The sequence below is a fragment of the Hesperophylax consimilis genome, chromosome 12 (assembly GCF_061612785.1).
Source record: "Hesperophylax consimilis isolate HC1 chromosome 12, BYU_Hcon_1.0, whole genome shotgun sequence".
Lineage (NCBI taxonomy): Eukaryota > Metazoa > Arthropoda > Insecta > Trichoptera > Limnephilidae > Hesperophylax > Hesperophylax consimilis.
In genome coordinates this window covers 35,536,318-35,557,087 of record NC_142847.1, presented here as the reverse complement: position 1 = coordinate 35,557,087, position 20,770 = coordinate 35,536,318, and the positions used below count along the sequence as shown (strand labels likewise).

Sequence of the window (20,770 nt, the reverse complement as noted above, 5' to 3'; positions counted from 1 at the left end):
TAACATAAATTAATTTCTTGTAAAATTAAAGAATTTGAAGAGAAAACTTTTTCGGCGACAAATTAAGTCCGAAAATAAAATTTAAACTATGATTTATTGACAAACTGTGTATAATAATGCGTAATTTAGCTCTAAATTGTATTTTTCGGGCTGGAAATTGGAAAACACATTAAAATGAGCCACAGAACCAATATAAAAAATGTCGATTTGAATTTCGGCTGATTTATACAAATTGATGATATTCCTTGTATGCAATATTGCAATTTGGTATTTAAATTTGCTTTTCGTATGTTGCAAATTGGTGTAGGTATAAATTAAACATTAAGCTGTGGAAATAATTCTGAAAAATGTTATTAATGGTTTAAGGAAATAATATCGATTTTCCAAAGGCAGTGCGACTATTCCCTAATCATGATGTCCCAAAGGGGCGTAGTTGTGAGGCTTAATGTAATGGGAAGAGGAATCAAATGGGCTAGAAGAAGGTTGGTAAGTATAACTGGCTGTTCAGATGTTGTCATTGAACAATAACACGGCTTTGAGCCATTAAAACCCTTAAATGCATCTAAGGCTAATATTACAAAAATGGCATTATCGATGTTGTTGTAGCTGAAAACGTTTCATATTTTTTCGAAAAATTGTATTTTTGTATGAAGATTTTCAGGAAATCATGCGGCCAAACTGAAATTTCCTGAAAATCTTCATAAGAAAATCGAATTTTTTAAAAATCGTTAAAGTCGTTTTGGGCTAACAACATCAATAATTTCGAATTTTTCAAAGAAAATTAGCACTCTAATCACACTCAAAAGTCACGAGCCGCCACTGCTTCTGATGGAACTACAGCATACAGGGAGAAAACTTACTTATATTGCTAATTTATCAAATATCTGGTCAAATTATTCGTGTTCGTGTTAAAAACAGGATTGAATGAAAAATTATAATATAGTATAAATTCGTCATGATATATATTAGGAAAAGGACACTTGCATGAACACGTGTTCCGATACATTATAAGTAGGTAATGGATTTCAATCACGTATTTTAACAGGATTTTAATAAATCATCCACACTCATTTTTCTCCGTGTACCATTCCATCATTTACGAATTTTTTTGGATACAAAATATCACTAAACTCTATATTATTTTTTTTATCTAAAAAGTCATTCATTTAAGGATGGAAATATTTCACCCTTGTGATACTGAGGATACCTACTACACTGGAACGTACGATATACTGTTTATTATTTTTGAAATAGTGTACTTAATAAATTGTATGAAATCTTTCACGAGAACAATCGTAATGGAACAAACGAAGGAATATCGAAAAAATAAAAGATTTTCAGCGTTTCCTCCAAACATACCGTTTTCATGATTCTCGTATGTGTGGTGTGTTTGTCTTTGATAAATGGTATTCCGTATACATCATTTATATATAAGAGATGAATAAACAAGATGCTTTCGGAAACAGCTATTCAAACAGTGGCAGCATTCTTACATTTAATAGCTCGCCAAACGATTCCAGTATATGCTTCCATCTGGCGAGATTGTTCAGTTTGATTGTTTAATTATTTAGGCATTAGGTGTGCAAAAATTATTTGATTAGATACGCCTATCTCACTACGTCATTAATTATCTTAATTATCACTCTCTTTAAATGATTGCCCCACGAAGTGACAACAGGTATTTTATCTTTGATGTAATCAAATATCAATTATAATCTTAATTCAAAATCTCAGCAAATCTCAATTGGTTGTCATGATTTTCATTGTTTCAAGCAATCTTCATCAAATTAATCTGAGATAGAAAAAAATCATAACAGGTCTTATCAGTGATCCTTGCGTAACGCCACAAGAGCGACAGTTTTATATTTATCTTTTTATTCAGGTGGTGTTTTTTATAATTGTATTAACTAATCAGGGTGATTAGTTAATACAATTTAAAAAATCAACCCCCTCAATTAAAGAGATTAAAATCAAATTCAATAAGATATTAACTGGCTTCCACGAACAGATTATTTATCTAGATGCAGTTATTGTAATTATATGGAAAAAATATGCTATTAAAGTAAAGCTCACTTGATGCATAGAATTATACAATTAGAGGCGCTATTGCGTTCTCATATCTCGACGAAACGCGTTCCACTATTAAAACGCGGCGGTATGCGTAGACCGGATTCGATACTTCCAGAAGAGTTGGGAGCGTTGGAGGTCGATTGAATGTAAAAAGTGGAGCCTTTTTTTGGTCTTTATTTTAGGTCTCGTCTAAATAATAATACAAATAAGGCAGTGCAGTTTTAAAAGGCTATTAAAAAAGCGGCGCAACTTTGAGATATGTAGTTTATTTTATTTTAGTCCTGAAAATGACATCAAAAAGATGATGGCCCCCAGCAGCGATACATTGATGAACGCGATTTCTGAAGTTTTCTGCCGCATTTTGACACATCTCGACTTGAGTTCTTCTAAGGTGTGAGGCCGATGTTAAAAAACATTTTCCTTCAGGTAACCCCACAGAAGGCCTGCTGGGTGGCGACGAAGGAACGGCAATTTTCAAGAAACGTGCGGACGGTGAAAATCCAGATGTTGTCCGGACCAAACCATGGAAACGAATAAAACGGCACGACCCTCCGGACACAATGAGACCCTTCCCGGGTTCCTACTCCCACCACACGAGATTTTATAGATACATTTTTGACTTGATGAGAAATATTACCGTATTTGCGCTTTATTATTGAAAATGTATAATTTTTTGAAAAAATGTGGAAAATGAAATAATTTGAAAAAAAAAATACAATTTAGGTATTGACTAGGAAAGAGAAATCTCTTGTAACTCATGACAGCTATTTCAATCCCGGTACCTTAACTGGCAAAAAATGTTCACATTTTCGTTGTGAGATTTTTTTATACCGATCAAATAAAGCAGACCCAAGAATGCCATAAATTCTTGCCTTGTTTTTACAGTTCCCAGGCTCTAGAATATTGATGATCAACTCTCAGCTGATCGATATAGGAAAATAAGTGTACTTATTTATTTATTTTTATTTATTTGTTTGTTACAAAAATATTACAGCATAGATATTGACTGTCCAACTAGGAAGGTCTCCCGTTCTAGGACAGTCAAATTGACAGTGAATATACTTAATGGTGAAATCACCGATACAATTTATTTTGAGAGATTACAAGAGTGAAAGCGAGGATACATGTAGCATTTATATTACTATATTTTAATACATAATAAAATAAACAGTAAAATAATATGAAAATAATAGAAATAAAATTAAAATAAAAGAAAAGAAAATTAAATTTTAATTTAAATTTAAATTAAAATTTGTAATGAAAATTTAAATTATACTTAAAAACAATCATTTTAACGAAACTATAAAATTGTAATGTGTTGCGGAAAAAAGAAACTCGCTTTAAAAACTTTGAAATTCTTAAATAAATTGACAATTTTATAGCTAAGAATACAAGCGAATCATTGTTTAATGTTTAATATTGTGCAACGTAACTTTAGTATGAAAACAATATATTTTTACATTCGGCATGTAAAAGATAATACGCGTAGATTGGCACGGGGCCATATTTTACGGCGATAACATCAGAGATGAAATCTCGTTAAGGAAGATTAATAATAAATTGAAAATTAATTTAATGATCTCAAGGGCGCTTTACAATCAGTCAAATTACTCAAAGAAACTTTTAAGTAAGGAATAAGATGAAAGCTTAATCTATCTTGCCACAATCAAGGAAATACAATAATTTATTGAAAACTTCTAACAGCAAATGATGACTAAAACCAGACTACAACAAATTGTAATATTTAACCTATCAATCAATTTAGTTCCGCTGATTAATAGGTTACGTACAGAAAATGTTATATTTTGTATAGTAAATATACAGACAATAGGGACACGCTTAATGTTATATTCATATATACCGGCGCAGACACGTGGCGTATCAGACACGGCACAGACGCGAGCATTCACACCTACCGGCGGCACAGCACCATGAACCTAACCCCTGGACTTGATGTGATTTAGTATGAACGACATTAAAGCCAAATCCAGGGTGAGGAGAAATTGCCTGGCAGCCATCTTGTACTGAACTGCGCAGGCGCAGATATGCGAGATTCAGACAAAACATTTTATTGTCGGTGTCGGCCCGTGTCTGTGCCGACACGCTACGCCATGATGTGAACGTCTTCATAGATAATGTATGAAACAAATTGGGCCGTGTCTGATACGCTGCATGTCTGGCGCGTTACGTGCCGGTAGATGTGAATAGACCTTAACACGGACTTTCTTTTAAAAATACTCTGTATTAGTTAGATAATAATGAGTTGTACCTTAGTATTTCAGTTCTTTCCGGAAATCTAAAATAATGCATTTTAATAGTTTTTTAGTTAAAATTAAAACCGATTTTTACTTAGCGGCCATTGTTGTTGATGTCAAAGTTTTAAGGTTAGGTTTTTCATCTCTTAATAAACCAAAATATTAACCTATGACCCTAAAATAGATTCTTAGGTTGTCTGTTTGGGTTTAGGTAAAATAAAAATGCAAAATAACTAGATTAAAAAAAAAAAAAAGTGAAAATAATTTAGTAAAAACATGGCGTGGAAAAAGGCGGCAATTTATACGGTTTTCTTCGAATGAGAACCACAAACATTATCTTAATTTTCTTAACGTATATTTTTGGGCCGCTATCTCTGTACGCGATGGTAGATTCATTGCTTAAATATTACAATTTAAGGTTTTACTCTATAAGTTATTCCACTGTAAGATTAATTCTACGCATTAAGTTATGAAAGCCTTTAATTTTGCTTACAAAAATTTCATTAAAATTTCAAACATGTTACAACACGTGTAAAAATAATGGCCGACTTGTCTTGAGAGCGCGGTACCGGCTATCACCGTATGCCTTATACTGTCATCTATGGTTGATATTTGATATGTAAATTGTAAACGTAAGTTAATATATATAGCGCCTAATATGAATGGATCTGTTACCGAAATAATGTGCATATTGTAAGGGCAAAATAGCTCAAGTATAGATGAAGCTACTGTCACCTTTATTTGTGTTTTAAACGTGCCTACCTACTGCCTGCTAACAATGTGTTCTATTTGTAGTAACACGTGAACTACCCTCTACTAGCGATATTTCACACGGCAGTCCCGTTTGAGAGAATCAAAGAGGCATAAAGAAGAAGATCTGGATGCTGATTGCCCCCTACTATCCTCCCACCTCTCACCCCTTCCCCTCCCACCCAACATCTCCTAACGAGCAAACATCCCGCCCATGCTCCTCATTCTTCACAGAAAGGTTGTCGCAGGGCTGCGAATGCTCCCAGGGCGGGAAGGGCGGCGATGGCTCAATCTCCGGCGTCTCAAAGTGGATATCTTCACCACGCAGTGATAACGATGCTAGAGGGAGCAGGCGGAGGTACAGGAGTGTTTACCTCCTCAAGGGTGCAGATTAGATCTACGATTTCTCGACTCCTTATGTTACCCGGATAGCACTATTTGAAATAATGTTTTTTTAGAAAGTATTTAACGCACGACGGGACACGGGACATCGCAGATAAAAATAGCTGCTTTAGAAAATGTTTTAAAATTCAACAATGCAAATCTGTCATTTTTTCCGACAAATTTTGGCTACCCCATGAGAAACTGTGGAGATTTTAGACTTCCAAAAACAAATTTGTAGGGAACCCAAAATCATCTCTATTTTAAGGGATTTAAGATTATTAATGAGCTACCGACAGATATTAAGGAAGCTAAAAGCCTTGCTGCTTTTCGTGAGTTATGCCTAAATACTACAAAAAATAAGCTGAAGATGTATTTTAAAGTGTCCTTAATGTCATATAAATAAGTTGTTAAAAGGTTTATACTAGATATAAAAATTTGTTTTTTTTTATAAATAAATAAAAATATTCACGATTTTTAGGATAAAATACACTTAGGACGGGTTGTTTCGGAGAATTTGAACAATTCATCAAATTTCAACGTTCATTTCCGGGTTCTGTGAAAGATTTTTTCAAGTTCTGTTTTTATTTCAGTTCTGTCAAGCAACTAGCCTATAATGATATAATAACAGAACTTGAATAGGACTTTCACAGAACCCGGAAATGAACGTTGAAATTTGATGAATTGTTCAAATCCTCCGAAACAACCCATCCTTATACTTACATATGTGCCCAGAGATTTCGATGCGAGGAGAATTTGACATATTGAAAGATCTCTTACCTGCAAAGAAAGAAAAAAAATATTGGTTAATTTTTTAAAGACATTCACAAAACCTAAGCGATAGCTATCCAAATTTTATATTTTACGTTTTTATAAATTTAAATTAAATTTTATAAAACCTAAAAATATGGAAAAAACGATGAAATCTAGGTGGATTCATTGGCCTTAAACCGAAGAAAGCAGTTCGTATATTTCCTTATTAATATTTGGAGGAATGATATTTATTAAATCGAATTGCCGAATCGCAAACTGAACGCTCAAACACTCAAATCAGATACTTGAGTCGGGCCATGTCAAGAGTCAGAATAATAGAAGAGTATGAATGAGACGATGTATGAATGTGAATTAGACAAGGAGTGTGTGCCAAGACCGAGTTGTTTGGCGGTCCGTCCTCTCTGCCTACCCCTGCGGTGAAACGGCGTGATGGTTATTTAGTTTTTTTTTTTAGCAAACTGAACACCCCTAAATCCCCATCGCTCAAGTGGTAAGCGTAAAATGTATAATATTTGTCACTTTCCATGCACTTTGCGACTTCCTGTCATTATACATTCACATTGTCACATAGACCTCATAGATTATAATATTGAATTTATTCATTCATCTATACGAATTTCCAACTGCTTACAGAATACATTTATTTATCACAAGACGTATCAACCCTGTGATAGGTGCCAATAAATGTATCAAAGGAATCGAAGTGCCAAATATTACCATACGAGAGAACACCCTACGTGGAGGTGTCTATAGCTCTCGTTCCTCCATTTTTCTCCCCATCGAACAATTCTCCTGAAAAGCCATTTAATGTATATTTCATTTCTACTCGGGCGTTGAATAGTCCAATTATAACATAGACATTTTGAATCAGAAGACCTACGTGAATTTATTGTCTTTGATTGGCGACGATGATGTCGACTCTGAATTATAAACAAGTTTTGACCAGTTGCCAAGACGGTTTGGGACGAGTTTGATTTGACGTGTGTTTAGTATGTATTTTTAGCTCACAACAAATTTTATGTTACAAGTTTTTGCCTGAGAAATTGCCCTCTGATTGACGGACGCACGAGTGAATACATATTACACTTACGACAAAATATACCAAGCAATATATAATACTAATATATTAATAAAGCCATTGGTAAATTTAAGATTGTGAAGTAAGTAATTTAAGTAATTTTAAGTAAGTAAGTAATCTTGCATTTAAAATGTTGATAAGATTTAAAAACACGTCACTGAAGAAAGTATGTAATATTCTTTTTAAACGAATGAAAAATAGTTATTTGTTTAAAACCACTTTAGTAAATATGGGATAGATGGTGAAATCTAAATGCATTCATTGACTTTAAACCGCAACAAGCAGTTTCAAATGAGTTCTTCTTCAATGTGATATCGACCGTTTCTCAAACTCGGCCAAAATAAACGGCCTAAGCTTCAGTACTCCGAAGTGCAATTATGAAATTAATAAAATTATTTTCCAACGGTTAAACTAAATCAAAGATCTAGGGGTTAATTATGAAAATAAACTAACTTTTCACCAACGCATCAACGATTTAATTAGCAGAGTATTCAAGCTTTTTGGCTTCGTAATTATAAATTCGTATTCGCTTCTCCACACATAAACGCTGAGGCTATTATATAAGACGTCTTAAGTGTATACATTTTGTGCATTGAAAGAGTTCACGAGAAATTTTTAAGATTTTTATATTATCCTTACCTATACAAATCTACTTAGTATATCCTGGGCATGACCAATTACCACTACTTACAGACACGTAGAGGTTTTGCTCTGATTCAATATTTTGATCTATTAACAAACGGTTACATATCTAACAATGAGATTATGGCTCAAATATAATTATTTGTACCAGAGTCTCACTCTTGAGGACGTCGCCATAACTTCCTTTATTTTAGAGTGAGCCGCACCAATTTGTTCATGAACTCACCCGTGGAAAGAGCCACGTACTCTACCTAAAAGTAGTTGATCAAAATATCAATATGTTTTTCAATTCCTACAAGATTCTTACAAAGTTTTTTGCCACTGTAAATACATTGTATAAAGGGTACAATTATTTATTCTTTTTAATTAAAAGACATACACATTTAACTTTCTTAACTTAAAAGTACACATTAAAAATAATAATCTAAATATAATTGTTTACTAGCTGTAACTTACATAAGTACATTTTAATTTAGATCGCTGATCTTAAGATCAAACAGTTATTTCCTTAATATATTCATTCTACTATTTACTGATGCTACGATATTGGGAAGGAGATTATATATGTGTACACCCTCGCGGTATATGTTTCTTTTACCACTTTCAGACTTTGTTGAAGGTGTGTATAGTTTATTATCTTGTCTTGTGTAGTGTTCATGTACTTGTGATGTTTTTTATAAATGTTGTGTTCGTGTGTATAAATCCATTTTGGATTTTGTGAATTAATAAGCATATGTTATATTAGAACAGTTTTCTGATTTTCATTAATTTCGTTTCTTGGTATACTTTTTTGGTGGAGATATCTGGGTTATAATTTAAAAGTTTTTGAAGTGAAACTTCTTTACGCGCGTTATGCATTTTCGAGGACCGGAGTAAAACCGACTCATGACCGTCACGAAAAACCGTGATCATTTTGCTATAGGAGCCTAGCTAATATTATATACCTATTTTAGGTCACTCTCCAAACTCAGCTTCGCGGTCTAGAGGCAGAGCGCCCGACTCTCGTCGTGAAGAACCGAGGTTCGGTCCCCGCTTTAACTATTTTTTCTTTTTGTGATTTTTTTAATACTAGGAAAAGTGATAAAATGCTCTCGTACTGCGACTTTTAGATATTTTGACTATATGATATTTTGGTCGAATACGTAATAACCGCGGTCTAGAGGCAGAGCGTTCGACACTCGTTATGCAGGACCCGATATAAATATGTCAATATTAGGAATCTAGTTAAACGTTCATTAGTTAACAACACGCCTATAAATAAATTTATGCTTTTTAAAACTATAATGTACAGCATTCTGAATAATAATAATATGAAATGAAAAGAGAGAGAGAAGAATACTAAAAGTTTCACTTCCGTCGTGCGTAGGCTTGACACACACTGTATTTTTTTTATAACTTTATGCTGTGTTATTTGTAGGTCGTTTAAAAATGTAATTTAGACGGAACTGGATCAATCTAAGTATAATTATATAGGTTACACAGAGGTAAACACAGTTAAAGATTAAATAATACTTCTTGCTAGAATTCGTTGTAAGACGTGTGGAAAATATCCATATTTCACTATTTAAGGCAGAAGAATATCTGGTATTGATAATAAATCCTTCAGAAGTCTATAAGCCATCGGCAGTAAAGCGACATCCCTCCTAGAACTAAGGCTGCAGATACCCAGCAATCCCGAGATAAATGCTGTTGGAAACAACCATGTGTAAAAACCGAACTCTCTCATGTAGAGTTATCGTAAAAAGTTCTTTTGTATTTTCTTGACCATGTACTTGCACGGCACGGTGTCCTCTGGGCCCCATACTTGAGACTTGAGATTCACTCTAGAGAATGCCACGCACTAAGCTAAAGTAAATCAGACTTACAACTGTAAGATTCATCCTATGAATTGTGTATGACAAAACCCAACATCACATATAAAGGTATAGTTAAAATTACATCAACAATACTGTCATTCAACTATCATAAAAAATACTACATAAATAAGTATTTACACAATTACAAATGTCTTTGTGAAAATGATCAAACTATTGAGATAAAAATGTTTGCCCGAGTGCAAACTGAAGTATTAACGATATTTATTTTAGGTACTTGGCTAGCTTTGAAATAATGCGTTCAATTCGGTTATCAATTTATGTATGATTTTCTTCACAGATGAATTTAGGATTTTACTCTTGAGTGTGTAGTTTCATATTGCAATGTAACCAAATCGGTATCTTAATTACAGTTAAATTCCATGTCTAGTGTGATCTGGTTTCACCGGATTCTCGACTTAAATTTGTGGCTTTAATTTGTGACCTAAATTGGCTTCGCAGTGGAACTACGACACCCAATTAGTCTGGAGATCCTATAATGTTTAGGTGTGCGAAATACAAAGACAAAATCATTGACATTCAAAGACTAATCGAAGGAGTAAGAATTAAATCAAATTTCAGAGCACTTCTCCGCCACCACATGGGAACTTATTCTGCAGACTACGCCAATCAAACAATACACTTATCACTGCCATGGTTACCTGGATGGAGTCCCCCTGATGGCCATCTGGAGTCGGGAGACGTTCAAATACTCTCCATTCCTATCTATGTATTATTTTGTCTGATTTATTTTTATTATTTCTTTTTTTTTGTCATTTCAAAACATTTAATGTGTTGCATTGCACTACCCCTGCATGCAATAAACTATTATTATTATTATAAAACCCTTCTTTTTAAAACCAATTAAGGCGGCATTATTTTTATCTCGGGAGATTTTTTCAATTCGGATGAGTGCTTCGGGACAATAATTATTGCTTATAATAATGTTATTCCTTATGCTTTATCTTTGTCTTATAAACAATAGTTTATCTTTAAAAATATTATTTGGTCGTCTCAATCTCAAAGGCACATGTTTCGCACAAAGCAGTAGTAAATTAAGGTTTCTAAATAATAATTTTGTTAATAACTATGTTAATAACTTTCCTTAATAAACTGGTCACTAAAAGCAAGAATTAATCACTGAAAAGCAGAAGAGAAAAATAACCCATCGCAAAAATAATAAGAATGTCGCTTCAAAGAAATACACCGGCGTCAGACCAACGCTACCGGCAAAAGTAGTCGCATTTTCTGAAAAAGGAAGAAAAAAATACATCCTCAGTTGTTAACTAACCGGGGACTTCGGAAGCTGTTTAATTTATGTGCAAACAAGTCTTCAGTTTCAGCTACTAACGGAACAGGGAGTAGAAGGCAGTATTAGCGGGGGAACTTGGCTACCTACTTTTAAACACAAATTAAAATAACACCAACTTCGGGCCTTAATGAGCGCAGTTGCCAGTTGCTCAAAGGGAACAAGTGATGTGCAACGACTGGAAGTTAAGATGCTTTTCTTGATAACTTTTCTTAATAATTCCTTGTCTTATTTTACCTACATTTTTATATGGATTGATTGACTGGATATTTGAGTTATTCTGCTTTTAATATCCATAGGAAAAACTTTTGAAGGTTATATATACACATCAATGTAATTTATCATTAAAGAAGAAAATAATATAAATAAATCTAAAAGAAACAACAGAACAAGACACACAAATATAAAAAGGTAACGGTCTCAACTGGGAATCAAACCCAGGGTCTCTGTCTTACGGGGACAACGTTCTGTTCTTCGGCGATCTGAAGCTTTTTTAAAATTTTTGTATACAGTTTCTCCTTCATAATGTTTGCAAGTAGATTAAAATTTGTTCTCTCAGACATGTTTTTCCTTTGGTTTAAATATAATCATTTCCGTTATTTTCTGTTTTGATTTTGTGGAGCATTATATAGTTTCGTAGCATGTAATTTACTATCTTTGTGTTCAAAATATATATTTTTTAAAGAAATAAAATAATTACGTATAAAATCGAATTTACATCGGGTTTTATCATCTTAAGAGATTTGAATAGTACTCTTCGATAGAAACGTTGGCTTGTATTTGGAAGAGGAGTGCACAGTACACTATTGTAGTTATTTAAAAATAATTAATAATATGATAGGTATTACGTGTTTTAAGTAAGTACATTAGAATGAGAAAGTAAAAAACAGTTACATTATACAGGGTGTATCGGCACGTACCCAACAAACTTTAACCAGCTATTCCTTAGCATATTTGGAGTAAAAAATCTTATGTGCACTTTGCTGTCCGGTGACGTTTTTTTTTAATAAAAAATTTACTATTCATATTTTCAACACATGACACCACTGTTTTATCCTTTTTCAAAGTTTGAAAACCCATCTGGCAATATTTTATTCGAATTCCGTGTATATAATGTACGTGTGTACCTATATTGGCGCGCTTTTACAATCACAACGAAATGGCACGGCACCATTCGTCTCATTTTTAACTATTATTATTTAGTGCGTGCGAAAGAGCGAAGACGCTTTTCGATATACTTGCTTATAACAGCTGTTGAACACGAAAAGCAATGCCAATGACAGTGATGGAGTGTAGAAATTTTTATTTTTTTTGTTTTTAATTGAAAAAAAAATGCTACCGGACAGCAAAGTGCCCATAACATTTTTTACTCCAAATGTGCTAAGGAATAGCTGGTTAAAGTTTGTCGGGTTAGTGCCGATACACCCTGTATGTTAAGTGGATGTGATATAAGCGCAAGTAGTTAAAGTAGATAAGTAATATATTTTATAGAGAAAATGGGTGATGTGGGTTATTTTTAAGAGTAATTCACGTAGAAAGGGTTTTTTTACAAGTTTGTCTTTAAAATATATTTATATGGGTTCAAACTGGGGGTAACCAGTATAGAAGATTTATTTATGTAATTTTTAATACTGAAAATTTGAGATGAAATCGATTAAAATGAGTAATAAAATAATTTCTAACGTTTTTCATTTTTATTTTTGACCGTTACCGGCTTCAGCCCAACACGGCCTTCTTAAATTTTTCCTTAACTATGGTATATAGTATAAAATTTTACACTCCTGATACCACAAAAATTGTAGGCGTATATTATACCTATGCCATAGTATCAAACCGGTAATGATAAAAAAAATAAAAGTGGGGAAGTTCAAAATTGTTTCAATAAATCGTTTATGTTTTTTGCTTCATGTAATGTGTAAATTTCACTGAATTATTTAATTTTTGGGGTTTTTTTATTTAAAAATTAGTAAATCAACTTCAGATAAAAATGGAGTTCTACAAATTAAAAATATTTTATACAACCCTATAGGACCGAAAATTGTATCAATCTATTGCTGATAATTTGTGGAGATTCGACGTTCTGGATCAAAATACTGTCTTTATCACTCTAACTAACTATACGAGAAGTAGAAGTAATGGGCGTTTTACACGATGCTTTTTTCCACTTTTCATACGGGTCCTCTTCATATGGATTCGGGGTGAAAAAAGTGACATGTTCTATTTTGACACCAATTTTCGTGCAGTTTAAGATGGTGGTCATTATTTGACATCTCGCTGCCCTAGTTCTAAACTGTCCAAACAACCAATAAACAAATTGTTCAATCTCATTACCAAAAACCATAATAATTATTCAATTTACTAAGAATTACTTTTGTGACCTTTACGTTCACGAAAACAGCTTAAGCACATATTATAATGTTTCCTTGAAATAAAGAAAGAAAACCTCCTTCGGTAAATTTTTTGCTAACTGGCGACGATCTGTCTGTCATTATATGTATATGTCACTATGTTATATTGTTTCACATTTAAAATTTTGTTAAAAAGTCCATAATATGTGTTTATTACTGATGTAACGTAACGTATTACTGTTAGTTATTGTGAATTTCTTTTATATCTTTAATTATTTGCTGACAGCAACAGCAAAAGGTAAATATGTAATAATATGATGGGTACTATGTACTTCAAGGATAAGCTTTAAAATATATAAAATGTACGAAAATAATGATCTTGTAAAGCAAACATTTTTCATATGGGTCCCGATACAGTTTCCACGTGGGTAAGAAAAAAGCATCGTGTAAAACGCCCTAATAATGTTCGTTACAAGATCTCGTCTGTGATATTTTATCATTAACTTGAAAATAAATGAAATAACAACTTTCATTAATATGAGAAACTCAGAAAATTTTAATCTTTTATTCCTGGAAGTTTTTTTCAGCGTTTTATAAATCGTCAGTCAACTTAAGCACCGTTCAGCGCGCCCTAAAATTAAACGACCAACTGAAATAACACCGCGCAGTGGAACAACTAAATAACTAGCACCATCTTCTAGGATACTTTAAGTCTAATGAATATTCGGAGCTTTGATCAGACCCTCAGAAAAACAGGCACTTCTTGTCGTGTAGTCCTTGCATAGTTCATTAATAACTTCCACTTTCTGTCTTATAACGAAGCGTCTCTCGGAATAAACGCGAGATTTAGTCAAAAGGATTTCGCTATTATTCGCTTTTTGTATATCCTTACAAAGCCATAAATTTAAATTACGAACTGAGACAGCAAAAATAGGAAAAATCTAAAGGGGTTGCGTCCAAAAAAGTATTGTTAAAATTTTCTATTTTTAAATACATCTATTCGAATTTCGCTTTTGTTTTAAGGAATGAATTAATGCAAATCTTGGAAGCAGAAAATAACCCACTTCCCGACATTCGATTGAGCTGAAACTCGGTAGATATTCTCAGTGTCGATAACAATGCATTCTATCAAATTTTGGAAGCAATCACGCACACACAGGTGGACATATACGCATTTTTCTCAAATCGCATGATGTTATAGCGGTTAATATACGAAATAAATGTCGTTCCTACCCGAACGGCATTTGGCGAGATTGTCAACGGGGTCGACTCTGTCGAGAAGGAAGGTACAATCCTCAAACAAACTGTATTTCAAAACATTTTTAAATACTTGTATTATAGTTTTTAAAAAATTCATGGGTGGATTTTTCTCCTATTTCATAAATAAAAACCAAAATGTCCTCCCAAGATTTGTAAGTACGTAAAGTATTTTTTTTTATTATTTCAAAAAAGGATTTTTTCCTCAGAAACGTAATCATCTCAATGAAACATATTTTTTCAAACTTTTCTGACAGGTAGGTACCATTTCCTTAATGAACGGCTACCGTCTTAACCCACAAATGGAACTTACAAACAAATTTAAAGACAGACGAAATGCAAAACGATTCAGCTAAAATAGGAATTCGCTAAGCTCAATCAACAGTACCTGCCTACTATATCATAATATTAATTAACGGAATTAGGGTAAACCACCCAATTATTGGCACTTTAAGCAGCTACTTCACAAAACCGGTAAAATTTGCATGTAAAAATATGTTTTAACAAAGAGAAAAGCATTTATATTGGTCTTCTAATCTCTGCAGAATATTATAAAGTACTTATCATTAATAAATTATATCGTTTTCTTCAATATAGTGTACCTTTTAAAAAAATACCTCAAATACCAGTTTCTGGCATAGCCAAACCTTTCATTGGCAGTGATTATTACCTATTATTGTCACTGTTCTCCCGAGACTGAAAAATAGCTGCTAGGTCTTATGTAGGGGTTTTAAAATGTATTATAAATCGTCTATGTTGGTACCTATTTTAAGATCATTCTTAATAGAAATAAACAAAATAAAATCCTTTGCTGAGAAAAGTAACATTTATTTATATAGGAACATCCCATATCAGTTGAAACGCTTATAGTTAAATAGAAGACCCCAAGGCAAGAAGTTGTTAACTTACATTTTCGTAAAAAATGAGTTAGAATGCTCTCTAAACTAATTCGCATACGCTCTTTCCAATGAACACCATGCCAGAGCTTAAAAACGGCAAGAACATGCTTAAATCAATGTGATGAACATGTTAACTACGTGTTTCTGTGACATTAAGTTGATAAAATAAGGGCAAGAACTTGTTAACTACTAAGTTAGCAAGTTCTTGCCGTAATTCTGTAATTAACAACTTCTTCCCATCTACATTGGCTTAGATTTTTATGGTTAACATGTTATTCACTCACTTTGACGTTTACATTGGTGGTTTTAAAAAGTTTTGCAGTGCACGTTTTTTATTTAAAAATCATCGAAAATGAGTTCCAGAGGTGAAAAAATTGTGAAAATGTGTCAAAAATTGATCAGGGAATCAGGTAAGCTGTATAAAACATTATCGTTCATCTTAATTTATCCTTAAAGTAGTTTGAAAATGGGTGGATCATTTTTGTTTTGGTGTTTTTCTGTCTAAAAGTCAACAAATTTTTATTGTAATGCTTATTAATTTGTTTCAGGAAGTGTTCAAGAGTCCACTAATTTAGTACAACCTGAGAAGCATTTAGAAATACCTCAAAATAATGTAATTTTAATGGATGGTAAATGCAAAAAAAAAAGTTTTACTCTGTGACTCTGAATATTCTTTTATGTTTTCTTATGTTTTGAATTCCTTCATTAATGCTTTACAATATTTCGTTTCAGAAAGTGTTCAAGACTCTTTGACTGGTGTTGAGTTTGGGATATTATTAGGAATACCTCAACATGATGTCATGTTAATGGAAGGTAAACTTAAAAATACTTTATTGCGACACTAAATTCTTTTGAACATTGAACTAAAAATGATTATTTTATTGTACTTTGTATTTTCAGAAGATAATCAGAGGAGTCTAGAGTATATCGCTACTACCACTGGTACAGGAGATATAATTTTGGAATACGTACAACAAGATGAGATACTCAATACTTTAAATCAAACTGGTGAGGATAAGGCTTTATAACTTGAATTGAATTTTATTTTACTGATTTGCATGTAATGAAGATTAAATTATTATTTTCAGATGCAGCTCTTGCTGTGGAAAGCAGTGTAGGACAATATACTGAGGACGCTGAAAGCGAAATTGAAAACAATTTAAACGTTTCTGATATAGAAAACAGTCATTTAGAAGGTAATTTGTATTGCTGTACCTAGGTATATAATTTCAGATTAACTTAAAAAAAATCATTTTTGACTATTCGCTAACTGATATGAATGTGTGTATTATTTTCAGGCACTAAAAAGAGTAGGAAGAGGCCCAAGCTAGGGCGAGCAAGAGAAATAGCGCGGGACGCTAGGATGAGAGGTGATTCTTATGTTAATTATAAAAAAAGCCTTAAACCTGCTAAAACACCAAAACTGGAAGAAAATCTTTGTGTTAGCAACTGCAGATTGAAATGTAATTCAAGATTTAATGCCGAAGTTAGGCAAAAACTCTTTCTAGAGTTTTATTCACTACATTCAGAAGCCCAATCAACTTTGTTATTGAGATCGATGAATATTAAAAATATAACCAGGATCACTTCGGCCAAACGATCCTGCAATATTACGTACTCTGTTTCAATACAAGGAATTAATGAACAAGTTTGCAAACCAGCCTTACAATCCATTTACCAAATAGGTAGAGGCAGATTAGATATTTCGAGGAGAAAAGTAGCTGCAGGAGTTTTATCACCAGCAGTAAGTCACAGAGGTCGCCACTGCACGAGGCCTAACAAAACACCAGATAACCAGCTTAAAGAAGTAAGAGAACACATCAATATGTTCCCTGCAGAAGCTTCACATTATTCCAGGAACAAAAATCCCCATAAATTGTACCTCGCATCCGATTTGTCAATCCCAAAACTGTATGAGCTCTATAATATGTTTTGTGGAGAAAAAGAGTATGCCCCTGTTTCGTTGAATCGTTACACTAGGATCTTTACAGAGGATTTCAACTTGTCGTTTGGTGTGCCTAAGACAGACACTTGTGGGACTTGCGATAGCAAAAAATCTGACCAAGTTCATGTAAATATGTATAAAGCTGCATTTGAAATGCAAAAACATGATAAGAAAAAGGCATCTGAACTTTATACACAATACAAAAAACACTATCGGAAAAAAGGTTAACTTTCAAATAGGAATTCGCTGGATAAGAGTGGAGGAATTCGGGATTTATAAATATCGAAAATCACTCTCCGAAGAAGAGCCTTGGAAAGAAGTGGATCTTAAAAAAAAAAGTTTGAAACATTATCTTCCCCGCCAATGCTGTCATCAAAAGTGAGAGATAACAAAGAAATCGATGCGGCCAAATGGAATGCTATCCAAAAATTGTAACCATACCTGGATGAGTTTTATCGTGGATTTTTTAAAAGTCTCACATGCAAAAAATTAAAAAAATTGACACATGCTCTGCTACCTTTTCTTTTCAATAATAATTATTATTTAGTTACTTTATATCATTCTTATTGTTTGATTAAATAAAACAACAAGAATTTAACATGTTCTTGCCTTTCAATTCTGTATCTTCCTCACCTATCCCTGAAGATGGCATGAACATGTTAACTACATATTTTTGTAGAAAACATGTTTATTTTAACTTTTAGACGGCAAAACTACTTAATATTACTAAATGTAATGTAAATTTGGTTTGTTTACTACACCATGAAGGATCAGCACATTGTATATGACATTCAAATAAAAAATTATAAGTCAAAACGCAAAAGTCTAAATATCTCAGAATGCCTTCAATGTAAGTTAACAACTTCTTGCCTTGGGGTCTTCAATAAACTTTCCATAAAGTTTTAAAACAAAACCAAAAAAGCCTTCTACCTAGGCTTGAACAAAAAATAGAACAATTTTAGCTTAAGACTATTTAACTTCCTTAATTATATTTAATTAAATCACAATCTAATTGATTAAGATCATAAGTAATTCTTAAGTCACGTTAGTCATCTGAATCCTCAGTCAACATTTTTTCTATCTCAGCAGCACTGCAATTTTTGCTAGTACCTACTTGCTTTTTGGTTTTCTTATTATTTTTAAGTGCAGCTTTCAATTTGCCATTGTCAAGTTTATAGAAATCTTCCGAAAACAAAATTTTAGACACGTTGTCTTTAGTTTGTTTTTTGTTTTTCTTTACCATTTGTTTCTCTTTTTCCAATTTCTTTTGTTCTCTTTCTTCTTTTCTCTTTTTAACACCTTCTGCTTTCTCTTCTTTAATTTTAATTTTTTCAATTTCCTGAGCTTTCCATTCGGCAGATGTTAGTACAAAAGGCGTCTTCTTGGTATTTTTTATCCCTTTTCTTTGTGGCGTTTTAGGAAGTACCAACATATCTTGTAATTTTAATATATTATCTTCCTTAACCAGTGGTACTTTCAGTTGCATAAAATTATTTTGATCTGCACCTATTTTGACATCTCCAGTTACTCTCATAGACGGTTTTTGGGGAGTTGAATATATTGATGATTGCTGCTGACTGCTAACGGACGCTTTGTAGATAGATGTTTGTTGAACAAATGTTTGTTGTGTGGATGGTTGTTTGTTGCTTGGTACGTAAGTGAATGATGGCTGTAAGATCGAAGCATGCTGTAAGGAAGTAGAGGCTTTTTGGGAGGATACTTGCTCTATGGATTCTGGCTGAATGAATGCTTGTTGAGTGGGTGAAAGATGATTGTGTGGTTGTTGGCTAACCGTTTCTGGAATAGGTTCTTGTAGGGTTGATGTATCTTCTATAAAATAATTTAATTCAGAGCATTGGACTATTTCCTCAACATCTTGTGAAACATCTTTCGTTAACGCTTGAGATAGATTAGGACAGTTTTCTGCCATTGTGTTTTGAATGGTTGAAATGCGGCGATACCTAAATTAGTACATAATTCACTGGTAGCATACGTCAAGTGCCATTTGTGACCATCTCTCTGTGGCCTCTTACATCAGATGTAGAGACTGTGGAGCTGGCAGCTGTTACGGCTTCTGGTGTTCGAAATGTAACTGTTGGATGTCTAGCTAAAAACAATTTAAACCACTTCTCACCATTCTTAAAACTGCTGGCTCTCCCCGATTTATTGATAAAGTCTGAAACACTCTTTATCAAATCTTCTTTCCTCTTTGGAAACCATTTTTTGCTACTGATTTTTATCCAGTCAACAAAAAGCTGTTCTTCTTCGTCAGTTAAAATTGTGGACGGACCGGGCTTAGAGCGATGATCAGGATGTTCCAATCTGAATTGTATAGTAGACCGTGGTACGCTGAAGGTTTTTGCAGCAAGTTTTTTGCTCATGCCTTTTGATATTTCGTGGAGAGCTTTTTGTAGGTATAAATTTTCCGTTAAAAACATTTTTTACTATTTTTTCTCTAGACTTCTTCTGACTAGGCTTCATTTTGAAAGTGGCTGAAAAGACAATATTTTTATTGGCACGTTTTTACCCAATGTTTGACACCCGTGCCAATAAATGGATTTTATATAATTGGCAGTGGGCCAACTTTTGGATTGGTGTGTTCAAAACGTTAGAAAATATTTTCAATGCAATTTAAACTCAATTTTGAGACAAACAAGGTATAATTTTTAATAAACTGAAATTATTTTAAATGCCCTTTTATTGGCATGTGTGCCAATAAAATGGATAAACCGATTTTACGCATACCAAATGTTGGCACCCCGCAAATAACTAAAAGTTGGCGGTTAAATTATAAAATAATGTTTTAAAAAGGGAGTTAATATATTCAATAATAAAACAAAATGATTAGGTATAAGAAAAACAAAATAGATTTGCAATTTTTAAAAGATTACGATAGCTCTTACCTTAGTAAAAAACGAATATTTTGATTGTTTTTGTCGCACAGGTTGCGGCTTGTCAAACAGATGGTAAATGCGCCGCCATGTTTGAAAAAAATTAAAACGTGTGTTGCCAGTTGAGTAATAAATGATACTACTGTTTAATTTCTACTAAAAAATATAAGATCTGGCTACAAAAAATCTTGATTTTCTTAAAAAACTAGAGCATGCCAATAAATTGGTGGAGTGCCAATGATAGGGTGGTTTACCCTACATATAATTAAAGCAATTAAGCACGAGTTTAAAGAAACCAAAGAACATTTGAGTTAATTT

The 20,770-nt window shown here is 33.1% G+C and overlaps 2 protein-coding genes across 3 annotated transcripts in view; one reads left to right on the top strand and one right to left on the bottom strand.

Annotated features, from left to right (window-relative positions):
• LOC149419555 (uncharacterized) overlaps positions 1-20,770 on the bottom strand; it is a 278,820-nt gene that overhangs the window by 183,666 nt on the left and 74,384 nt on the right. The window lies entirely within an intron of this gene.
• Positions 16,019-18,027, top strand: LOC149419556 (uncharacterized). Of its 2 annotated transcripts, XM_089637886.1 has the most exons (5): positions 16,019-16,245; positions 16,349-16,429; positions 16,517-16,624; positions 16,705-16,812; positions 16,915-18,027. In XM_089637886.1, the coding sequence occupies exons 1-5, from the start codon at positions 16,239-16,241 to the stop codon at positions 17,787-17,789; spliced, it is 1,179 nt and encodes a 392-aa protein (XP_089494012.1). In that variant the 5' UTR covers positions 16,019-16,238; the 3' UTR covers positions 17,790-18,027. The 2 variants fall into 2 exon arrangements, with proteins under 2 accessions (XP_089494012.1, XP_089494011.1); XM_089637885.1 differs by having other exon boundaries at positions 16,019-16,429.